Source organism: Heterocephalus glaber, unplaced genomic scaffold, assembly GCF_053883595.1.
Source record: "Heterocephalus glaber isolate CG9 unplaced genomic scaffold, H.glaber_assembly_v1.0 deba00001729, whole genome shotgun sequence".
NCBI lineage: Eukaryota > Metazoa > Chordata > Mammalia > Rodentia > Bathyergidae > Heterocephalus > Heterocephalus glaber.
Window position 1 is genome coordinate 788,508 of NW_028258440.1, and position 12,274 is coordinate 800,781.

General features: G+C 39.3%; 1 protein-coding gene across 1 annotated transcript; it reads right to left on the minus strand.

Annotated features, from left to right (window-relative positions):
• Window positions 1-10,772, minus strand: Ccdc160 (coiled-coil domain containing 160). The gene is given in 4 exon segments (XM_021240619.2): window positions 1-2,667; window positions 2,670-2,880; window positions 9,001-9,062; window positions 10,477-10,772. Coding segments are annotated over 2 exon segments (948 nt in total). The 5' UTR covers window positions 2,857-2,880; window positions 9,001-9,062; window positions 10,477-10,772; the 3' UTR covers window positions 1-1,906.
• Between the last annotated feature and the right edge of the window lie 1,502 nt (window positions 10,773-12,274).

Below are 12,274 nucleotides of genomic sequence, written 5' to 3' on the forward strand. Positions count from 1 at the left end.
AGTGCTTCTTTGGAGAAAGGATCGACTGTGTGTTGGTTCAATGAGCTTGGCTTCTCTTTCTCCTTTCCCTTCTGACCTTGGGGACTGCATGTCATCTCCCTGCTGTGGGTCTGGATGGTGGCTTCCCATAGGGCCCTTCATTTAGGCAAACTTTGCTGGGTCTCTGTGTCCCAGGCCGTTTCATCAAGAATCTGTATTCCAGTTCCATCATAGAAATACAGCACCCCACCCTAAAGCTGGGCTAGGCCATGAACTTGTCTTCTGTGGACCTCCCTTCCCACATTCTTTCCTAGCTCCCCAAGTACACAGCACACTGGGGAAGATAAACCAAATTATCATGGGAAAACTTTGATAGGGAGATCTGCAAAGTAGGTCTTCTAAGGTATTAGAACTGAATGCACCTGACACCATCAGAATTTTACTTCATTACAGGTACAGTTATACTTGCATATAAACTCATTGAGGTGAAATAACAGAGCATTAAAATGGAACAGAATGTTTATTTTAAGAGACAGGGTTTTGCCATATTACCCACACTGACTCCTAACTCCTGGGCTCAAGCAGTCCTCAGCCTCCTAAGTAGTTGGGACTACAGGTGTGTGCAACCACACCTAGCCCTGAACAGAATCTTGAGCACACTTCTGCTCCCTCTGTTTACAGATGAGGACTTCTATGCTCGCTTCGGCAGCACATACACAGATGAGTACTTTTATGGCTAGAAGGTTAATTAACTAGTTAATAGAGAGCAGGTACTAGAAATCAAGTATTCTGCCTCCCAGTTTGGGAATCTTCTCACCAGGAAAAATACCTGAAACCTGACAATTGTGTGCCATCCTTGTAGTCAGCGATTACATTTGGTTCATTGAGCTTTAATACACCATGCACACAGAACTCTGATTATAAGAAATCTTGATGACTGATACAAATACAGAGAATCAGCTGTCCCATCCCTTCCACCATAGGATGGAGGCAGTACATTTGTACTCTAAGTATAAAACAAATTGTCATTGCCTGAGTCCCTTACGGTGCCATGTGGCCATGTAAATCAAGCCAGCTCAGCAAAAGTTTACCTACATAACATCCAACACCTTTCACTACAGTCCTAGCCTGGTGATACAAGCCAGGCAAAGATCTTAGAAATATTCCCCGTTCGATTTTGAAAGACCTTTGTAGACAACTCCCCTTGTTGACCAACATGAGAAAGTGCAAAAGCCACTGCTGACAGGGCTCTCAGCAAAGTCACAGCAATGTCTCTCAGTCCTCTCCTAGTCTATGGGAATGGTAGCCAGGTCAAAGGAGAAAACATACGGAAAATAACAGGGGGGAGAAAAAACCTGCATTTTCCCTGAGAAGTTTCCATGTCCCTAATTAAGGTTAGACCCCGAAGAAAGCAGCTACATTTTGGGTATCCTATTGAGTTAGAATAGGCAGCTACAAAACTCATAGACGTATGCTATGCTTATATACATAAACAAGAGTTTTATTGTTAACAACCATGAACATAGATGGGAAGATATTTATGGGTCAAGAACATATTACTCACAAGATCACAAAATGACTGTTGATTTGTATTTGTAAATGTTCTGGCAAATCACTATGTGTTTTTGAGTGAAATATACATACATATATATATATATACATATATATATATACACACATATATATATACTGAATATATTTGTGTGTATATAAAAAGATTTCTGAGATTTCATTTCCATTTGGAGTCTCGCAATGACTTCATTAGAAAGAGGAAACAGAAGCTTTGAAGTTAACATCTATATGTTTTACAGACACTCTGATTCAGTGAAAATTGTATTCTATTACATACATTTTGAGTAATACACAAAGTAGTACAATGAACATTGGTTTGGCTCAATAACTTGCCTAATGAAAGGCTTTTTTAAGTTTAAAAAAGTTCCCTGGAAAAGTGCTCAAAGGTACTTGGTGATCTGACCACCAAAGCAAAGTGTTTCCTAAGCAACTCCAGGGCTCTGTTATTTCTCGCCTGCAGGATCTTCTCAGCTCTCAGTTCATTCTTGATGGCATCGAGCTCACCATGAATTTTTTCCATTTCTAATTCATAATACAATTTCATTTCTTCTTTCAGGAGCACATTTCCTAGTTCAGTTTGTCGCTTTAGCTTCCTAACTGCTTGCTTTAAATCTCGGTTTTCTAGGTTCAACTTGTGGATGACTTCTTTGGCTTGTTGGAGCTCTTCAGTTAAGTTTTTAACATCTGTTGTTTTTTCAGATAAGTCATTTTTTAAAGCTTGAAGTTCCCAGTCTTTCTTCAAAGTATCTGTCCCCGATTCCTGAAAATTTAGGGATTTTGTAGAGACTTCTCTTTTAAAGTTCAAAAGTTCTTTTTCAGCATTTTTGTATTCCTCTTCTATTTTTCTGCATTTCATATTGAGTTCTTCTACTTCTTTATTCAAAAGGTTCAGGTTAAGTTTGGGGGCCATTCCTTTGGTCAATTTCTTCCTCATACCTTGTCATAATGTAGTTGATAATTCCTTTTTGCACTAGGTAGAGGGATTGCCTCTTCTGTTAAAACTTTCTTTGCTCACAACATAGAAATTATATGATTCACAAGAGGCAGAATTTCTGTCCGCTTCATTCTTTGACATGTTTATCCCTCTCTCTCTTAAATTTGGTTCTTTTGATTTAGTTGGGAAATATATTCTTTCCTCTTAAATTTATTTTCTTGTTGAAACTTTCTACTGGAGAAATTATAAATTCCTTCCATTCTCTTGGTCTTATCTACAGCTATTTGTTCAGAAGAAGATTCAAGCTGGGAAGCCTCTTCTGGAACAGGCGCAAACATATTCTCCTTCCAGTGTTTTCTTCGAGCATCCATTACTTTAGGCGCCTCTTCCAATTCCTGAAAAACAAAATTTAGAATCAAAGCACATTATTTACACTGACAGAAAGAACTTAGAACTAATAATGCTTGCTCCATGGTGAAGAAACCTAAACACTTGAGGGTTGATTCTCCTTCTAACTCAGTAAGTGATTTGGGCCTCAGTTTCCTCACTTATAAATTGAACTACCTAAGGGTTGAACTACCTAAGTGCTACAAACACTTCTAACTTGGAAATTTTTCCATCCTATAAAACATAACCAGTAAATTAACTCATTTAATTATTTATTTTAGGCAAAATAATTCTATGAGAAATCAACTGTACCTATGAAAACAGCTTTAACATTATGAGTAATTTGAAATTAATAGGTTAATGTTGTTAATTCCCATATTTTCAATGTGTTCTGTTTTTCCTAGCTCTTTTGGATAGGACTACTCCTTATTCATTCTTTAAAGTGATTAAAACATTTCAGCTTAATGCACTATGAGGTGCTTTGGGTAAAGTGTACCAGGCAGACTTCCTTATGACTAACTCTGCCAAATGCCCTTCTGCCTTGACCTATGAATTCTTGCTATTCCAGTCTTGGGTTTTGCTTTTAGGCAAGACTGCCAAGTGCACAGAATTCTGTTCATTTTGACAGCAGTTTCATGATGAGAACCTAATATCAACAACTGAAAATATTAATGACATCAACTGTGTTTTTCTCAAGATACTGACTCTGAGCTGAATGCCATTTTTAGGTGAAAACATTACACTAAATCTCTACCACCATCTAAAGTTATAAAAATGAGAAGATAATTATTCTGTTCCAAAAAGAGTCCTCTCCATTCAAAGATCATCATTAGCATACAGCTTTCTGAAAGCGCTGAAATATTTGATTAGTGACTACTTCTGCGGGAAGACAAAAACAAGGATCCAAGAAACGCATCCAGGGACTAACGAGCATCTGAAGCCACCAAATGGGGAACTGCAATTACCCCTAAAGAATGAGGGGAACGATGAGGTCATTGTGCTCATTTTGGACATTAATTTGCTATAATGTATTTGTAGCATTACTGCCGAGAAACAGCAAAGTATGCTTGCATCTCTTTTACCTATGTATGTACACAAGTATAATTTTCTCCTGATAGAGAGAAATGGTAAATGCTGTGTCTTTTTATGCAATGTTTTCTTTGATTATTTATAGCAATTTTAGAGAATTTAGAAAAGCATAAAAAAAAAACACCAAAAAAGGAATCATTCTCATAATCCCATGGCCTGAGATAACTATTTTTCGGTGTACTATCTCTCCAATGGTTTCTTTTTAGCACCGAAATCTACATAACAGATTTTCCCTGCTACGGGCAATGAAAGAATAAGGGAACAAAGAGAGGGGTGAGGAGGAGGGGCAGGGAAAAGAGAGGACTAAAGATGTGCCTGCCGTGTACAGGATCCTAATAACCCCAATCGATGTAAATACTGTATGCCATAATATAGAGACAAATAATCTCAACAAGTACAAAAAAGGGGATAGGAGAACCAGAGGGGGAGTGGGAGAAGGAGGGAAGGGAAAGGGGATTAGGAAAAAAACTAGCTGTAATATGTCCATGTAACCACTCCCCCAGGTGATTGTAAATTGCATGAATTGCAAACATGTACCTATAAAATAAAACTAAATTTAAAAAAAGAATAAATGATCCCTATGGGCACTGAAGATGCTTCCTCTACTCCTTCCTCATGAAAAGACAAACAGGAGGAAAAGATTCACTATCCCAAGTGTTCACCCTTGTGGCGACTACTTCGCTTTGAGGAAAGGGAAAGGTATAAATATTCTTAAAATGAACTCTTCAGAGGTGAGGGTTCTGTGAAGGTATTAAAATGATTGGTTCAAAAGGAATAAGCTAAGATTTATTAAGGTTTAATCCACAAAAAGGAAAAAAGTTCAGTCAATCAGACCATAGTGATAAACTCAGACATGAAATTCATGGTATGTTTTTACCACTGGAACCTCCTCTCCTTTCTCTTGAACTAATTAATCCCTTCTATGTTTGATCTACTCCATCATTTATGATTTATCTGCTCTTAAAAGGGAAGATTACCGTAGTCCTGGTTTCCTTCCTCTCTAGAATTATGAATGCAAACGAGTACAAATTATTAAGGGTAATCGTAAAGGAACATAGGAGAAAAGAGGGCAATGCCATTTGCCAGTCACATTCTTTAGCAGCTGAATTTTTACCTATACTGTAAAGGATCAAAATGGTCCTAACCAGGTAACAATAACAGAGAGATTATGATTCCTTCTACTACCTAATTCTGGATGAAAGACATGGGTAGGGTTGATCAGGCACAAGGCAAGCACAGGAGCAAGTAAGGTGAGGCCACTCAAGTTATACCTGCAGACAGCAATAATGAAACACCTGAGAGGTCTAGGTCTATTTAGAAGTTAACATAGAAAACTCTCTTCATTAATAATTTTGCTTAGGAAGGAAATTCTGTTTCAGTGAAGCCCATAAAGGCTGTCCTTTTCACAGAACTAAGGAGATTCTAGCTCTTTTATAACAGGTTCAGCGAAACTAAGTGACTTGACCAGCCCAGAGTGGTAAAAACCAAGATCCCTTCTCCCAGGTCAGTGCTCGTTCTAAAATTGCTATTTGTTCATCTGCTAAGTTTTGTTCCACAAATTGAAAGAAAACAACTCACTATTCTCAGAGCTTAGGTATCTTTTAAAGGGCCACAAAAAGAAAGAGGAAAAATGAAAGGGGGAGGGTAAGGAAAAGTGCATGTCACATTTCAAAGGACAGAAGAGAAAGATTTGAAAGCCCTTTTGGAATTTCCCTCCTATGGCTTACAAGGGGCAGGGTCAAAGGGTTTCTGAGCGCGCTCCCCCCCCCCTCGTTGGCAAGATATTCTTTGAAGGGCAGCTTCCCAAATTTGGGGTAAAAGCTGCCAATTGCATTTTCTCTTTGCCAATTGCACTGTTTGTTTCTTATGCAGAACAAGTATAGCATTAGTACTCTCTGGCAAGGACAAGGAATATGCTTTGAAATAATGACATTCCTCTACTCTGGCCTGACAGCCATTTTGTTCTCAATAAACTTAACTAGGTAATTCCTTGTGCCAGAAGGCAAATCAAAGCAGAAGCCATTATTGAAAGTTGAGGGTGCCCTTTTATCTGGGCAATTGGGAGCATTTGTTATTATAAATGCCTAACCAACTCTACATTGTACACTGAATAATGGAAGGGTAGGAGAAAAAGAGATCCAAGAGAGGAGAAAAAATGTGAAGAAACAACCCAGAATAAAGTGAGGAAAACAATATAAACTTGTGTAACAAAAACAAAAATAACAAAATTTTTAAAAATGAAAAATAATGTTAGTGAGTCTCTAAAAAGAGATCTCCTAGAAGTCTTTGGGACTAGAATTGTTAAAGTGTCGATGTCTAGAAAAAGTTTCATCTTGGGCCGGGGATTTAGCTCAGTGGTTCCGCCGCCTGCCTCGAAAGCAGAATTACCTGAGTTCGATCCCCCGTACAAAAAAAAAAAAAAAAAAAAAAAAAAAACAAAAACCTTTCATCTATTCATTTGTGTCTGGTGTGAGTTAATTCTAGATTTCTGATGGTTGTAGTGTCTCAATGAAAACAACACTATTTGTCCTCTGGTGATTGTTTTTTTTTTCAGTGGCAAAGTAGTAGGGTATTTTTTGTGGAGTAAGAGATTTCTTGTCTTATGGAAGTGTTTTACTTTTATCTAAAGAATTTGGCTACTCATAAGGCTGAGGCAGGAGGATCACTTCAGCCCAGGAGTTCTAAAAAAGAATTTGAGAACCACTAACAAAATGAATTGAAAAGGAGTTTATAATGTAATATGATGTGATATAAATGTTGAGAACTAAGCAAAGAGTAATCATTTACTATAGCTCTATTGGTATATCATTCTATAAAATTTTTTTTTTTTTTGGTACCGGGGATCAAACTCAGGACCTTGCGCTTGTGAGGTAGGCAGCTGCACCAATGACCTAAATCCCAGGCCCTCATTCGATAAAAATCTTAAATGAATGCATATCTATCCTCAAACAGCTCCAGAAAAATTATACACTATTATTTATCATGAAAGGAGAAATCCACAGAGCCATCTCACTTTCATTTTCAAGGTGGGAAGCTGCAGAATATGGTCATATTAAGATGGGAGCGAAATTTAATTATTAGTTTTCTAAAATGTTTTCTTTTAAACCACATGCTTTAGGGGAATCTGCTGACAGAAGTCAAAGATGTTTTCTCTCTGTTGCTTTATCCCATTTACATTAGAATTTGGTTTCAAATTTCAGGACTATCTCTTTGCATAAATCAAAACTTGTCACTATTTTGCAGACAAAAACAATTCTGCAAGAACCCCAGAGGCGTTTTCCCACCTCACAAGGGTCCTTGCTCTCAAACTTTATAAACTAGGAATGATGGTTGGAAAAGGTCATCTCCAACCCGTGTTGAACAGACTCTGTCACTACCTTCAGCCACTGAGCTGCCCTCAACTGAAGGCTTGGCTCTCAGTCACTGCCTGGGGCAGTAAGGTGAGGACAAAGGACCTCTTTTGCCCAAGGAACTGGCTCCCTTTATTCTTGGATGTTTTCAGTTCTCTTGACCCTCAGAAAAACTTCTGAGCCCAAATAGGAAAGAAATCTGCTACAAAGGAAGCCACCAGCTTTGTTTCTTCACTCGGTTGTCCAATTTTTTTCTCTTAAAAGCAGTGGTTCTCAGCATCTTTTCTGCTTCCACTATTTCCAGGCACAAAATAGTGGCAAGTTACCCTTTCTCCCTACGAGGGGATTCTGACCTTCCCCCTTTAAGGAGCATCCCCACAGTCCACCCCCTTCCACCCTGCCCAACACTGCCAGACACCTGAATGAGGAGGACCCAGATGAACTGTCTTGAGGTGAAATATGTTTTAATGGGAGAAGTTGTGAGAAAGAAGGAAAAGGAAATTCTTCAGAAAGGATTGGGTATGGATTATGATGGAATAAAAGACTAAAGAGACCAGGTATCTTGGGTCTCATATGTTAAAACTACTGTACTGAAGACTTCTGAGAGATTCAGATTTTTCAGGTGTAAAATAGAGTAAATAGAGTCATTTCACAGGTGATTAAGAGAAAAGAATTAAAATGGACACAATTTTTAGGGCACTAGAAACAATGAGTTTTGTACTTTTGTTTACCCTCCTTTCTAATAAATGAGTCAGTTAAGCAACCTAACCTTCTCCAAAAATTTGTGATCCCAATTTGCCAGCCCGAAGTCACCAGATTTCAGAAAAATTCAATTTGGAAAAAAAACTGGAGGCCCTTGTATCAGGGTAGGTCTCAGTAGTAGAGTACATGCTCAGCATACACAAGGTGCTGGGTTCAATGTCCACTAACACAAAAAAAGTAGGTACATTAAAGTAAGCAGAGGGACTTAAACTCCAATTTTAAATTAATTCAATCTGTATTCCCAGGGAAGAATTAGCCATGATTACCCTACTTTAGTTGTTGATATGCCCAAATTTCGAAAGATAAATTGACTAAGCAGAAAAGTGGTAGTCTTCCCTACAACCTAAGATATTTGCATTTTTCACCAATAGCTTTATCAAGAAATTTCTAAATGCCCATTTTCAGAGCCACCAATAACTTCTTTGAAATATTACAAATGGAGTATTAGTTTGAGGGAAGCAAGGATGACTTTGCACTCTTGACTTTTTTTTTCCTGTGCTTTTAGAACATTTCCTACAGACCTTTAATATATACACAGCAACATGGTGTGACTGCCTGACATCTTATTTGTCTTTGTATTCCTGTCACCTGACACATAGTAGCCCTTAATGAAATTTGTTGCATGAAAGATCCTTAATGTACTTCCTGAAAAGTATATAACACTTTGATTCTAATTGAGGTTTTTAAAGAAAAAAAATGATAATTTCTCCTCTAGCTGATGAAACATTTTGGGTGACATTTTAGGGAAAAGATTGTTATTTTTCCCTGGAAGTATACTTGGCTCAGGTAAACTTTGGGGGGGCCTTTTTCTTTTGCATTTTTATGAGTCTTTCTTGCACAGTGAATTGTGGTTACAAATTTGAAGGTTTATGCTGGGTAAGGCTCTGTCCTTAGATACAAGATATCACCCAACACTACTGTACTTACCCTTCCTGAGGACTGATTATTGGTGTTCTTCTCCAGCTTGAACTGGAAAAAGAAATTCCACCCTGTCAGTATAATCAGGAAATATAAATAATCAGAATGTCCAAACCCATGTTTATATCTGAGATGTACATTAAAGGGACAAGTGATACACTTTGAATGTCATTTGTCTTATTATTAATGTGCCAGACACTTAGAGGTAGTTTTTTCCTTTTGTCAACCTGTTTTCCAACTATTATGCCATTAAGTCTTCCTCCTTGACCAATACAAATGTCAAATGGGACAAAAATCATGGTGACATTTTAGTCAAACTCAATATCTCCTCACTTGAAAAATCTATGGGACAATACACTTAAGTGAAATAAATAGGACACACATGTCTAAATACTGAATAGTTTCTCTGGTGTGAAAAACTAAAAGTGTAAATAAGAATCAAAATGTATAATTGATATTGTGAAATAGGCAGAAAATGTCTAAAGGGATAGGGGAAGTGGGAGGGGAAGGGGAAAGGAAAGAAGGGAAAAGAAAAACATATGAGAAAAGGAAAAACATGGAAGTGAAGTCTTTGTAAATAGGGAAGGGTGGAGGGGGTGAAGGGAGGGCAGGGGAATGGGGAAAAAATAAGAACCAAGATACATCATGTAAAGGTACAAGATCCCAATGATGAATGTAACTGCATTGTATGCCTAAAATGTACCAATACACTAAATGGAAAAAAATCTATGGGACAAATGAGCCACCAGTGGCAAAGGAGGCAACATGCTTGTAATTAATGAACATGTCAAGAGCCACTTTAGCAAAGAGCTGGAGCCTAGGCCTTGACCCCCTCAGCATGCAGTTAATTGGGGAAAAAATTGAAAGGGAAATGATTCTGAATTTTGCCTTAATTCAGAGGTCTAACATATGGGCTAAGTGTCCACTTCTCTGTTGTGTGGCAGATATGGAGAGGGAAACAAAGTACACTGAATACTGGGAACCCTGGATGGTTATTACCCCTAATCTTTTGTCATTAGTGTGAAGTTATTCCTCCTGGAAGAAAAGATACGAAGTCCCCTTAATTCCAAAGGCTGAGACTTTATTAGTATGGGAGTCACATTCTTGCTATAAAGCTGTACCTTTGTATGCATAGTTCCAAGGTTTTCTCTGTGAATGGTTAACTGAAACTCTTGCCAGTCGGTGCTTCCAGCAGAGAGAAGGTGGCCCGAGTTGGGGCGCTGCTGGAGCCCCCACTGCACCTCCCCTGTCTCGACTCTGTCGCTGGTGAGGGACTGGCCAGGTTTGACCCACTCCTCCTTCCACACCCCCACTACCATGCCCTCTTCCTTCTCCTTCCCAAAGCTCGCAGCTCCAGCGTGGGGCTCTAAAGAAAGAAGAAATCTGCTTGGGGGGTCTTCCTTGGCTCCCTGACCTCTTGAGCCCCAAGCCAGGGGAAGAGTGGTGAGCCCGGGGTAGCCCAGGCTTTCCCTTCTGCAGACGTACCTGTAAGTGTGGGTGCGGTCTGGGGAGCCCTGTCCCCTCTTCCCCGGAGCCGGCCACCACCAGCAGGCGGCAGCCCCTCTTTCGGTGCCTGCCACCAAGATCCTGCCTGGCCGGCAGGCTCTGGGCAGAGCCTCGGCAGTGCAGCGCCAGCTCGGGCCACACTGTTGCCTGGCAACCGGCCGGCCCGATTTAAAGGGGCCTGGGCACTGGGGACTTGCTCCGTTGGCAGATTGCTGCCTGTCTGAAAGTCAAAGCCTGGCCAGAACACTGAGCATGCCTGGAGGGGCAAACACCACAGTGGCTTCTGGCTGACAAGAAATAGGAACTCTCCTGAAGGGAGTTGAGTCCAGATGGGAAGGAGTGAGAAAACACAAGCCATCCCCACCCACAAGTGGGGTCTGGGTGACTCATAAAGCCACCTGGACACTGACTGTAGAAGGGTGGAGAGGGAGTGGCATGGGGTTAATCCCGGGCTTCTTGTCGGAACAGGACATTCTGAAGGTTTGCTCTGGAAGGTCACCTGGATTTGGTTCAGGGTTACTAACAATGGGGGAGACATTCCCCACCTCTCCACCCCCACATGCATCTATGCAGGTCAACACAGAGTTTAGCTAGTATTTCTGCCTCTGGCCAAGGTTCTAAGAGCCTTCAATTAGAAAAAACACTGTCCCCTGGCTGTACCCCTATGGGTGATGAGGCTTATAACTCAGTCCATAGTCTCCTCATTTATTACTCAAGAATTTCTCTAAATCACTCTGGTGCCTGTTTGAGTGTAAAACCTACTGAGGACAACTAGTTCTACACTAAGAGCAGTGTAAAATTGTTTCTTTTTATTGTTCTCTATGCTGCAAAGCTGGATTGCAACTTCCAGGATTTGGTTGAGTGACAAGTTCACATGTTTTATTATATTGTAGGTTTCAATCACGGTGTTTTGTTGAACAAATAAATGATCTCAGACTTTAAATTAGCCTGTTTGCCCAATCCAGATTCTTTAGTCATCACAATGGACCCGGTCAAGGCTGTCTGACCTGAAACAGATTGAGAGCGGGGTATCTGAAATAGTAAGAAAAGAGATTTGTAGGAAAGCTAGTATTTTTGGGAAGCATGAAAATGAAACAAAATATTGGCTCTGGGATGTCAAGTAAAAGGAAATTTAAGCACATTAAAAAAGTGACAATATAATTTATCAAGTCCTAACAAGGGAGTGGCTTAGGAACAATACCAGGATAGATTTTAAACTTCTTGGGAACCAGATCTGACAGGTATTTGGGAGCTGGTGTGGTTGCACTGGGGTGCCCTGAGGCCTCGTTCTATCTCTTTTCCTCCTTAGAGTACCAAAGTCAACAAGGGCTGAAGGGAGGAAGAGATCTAATGTAAACACATGTTTTATTATGGATCCTGTCAGACTTACTTCGTGGGATTCTGACAAAACTTTCCTTGATATTAAATCTCCAAATTGTTTTGCATTTATCATTTGTTTTAATTATTTCAAAATTATCTCTTTATTTTCACACAATATATTAAGATTCCCTTATTGATATTTGAAGGAATCTTTCTTAATTGCTCCATGCCTCAGTTTCCTTATTCCAAAATGGAAATAAGTGTATCTTACTCATAAGAGTATTGTGAGGGTTAAGTTAATAGTTTAAAATTTTTCAGAAGAGTGCTTGACACAGTAAATTCTACATACATTTTTCTACTAGTATTATTATTATCTTACCCTATACATTCATTGCTCTCCTAAATTATTAATAAAAACACATCAATGGTGATAATTCAAGGTATGCTCTGAAAAAGT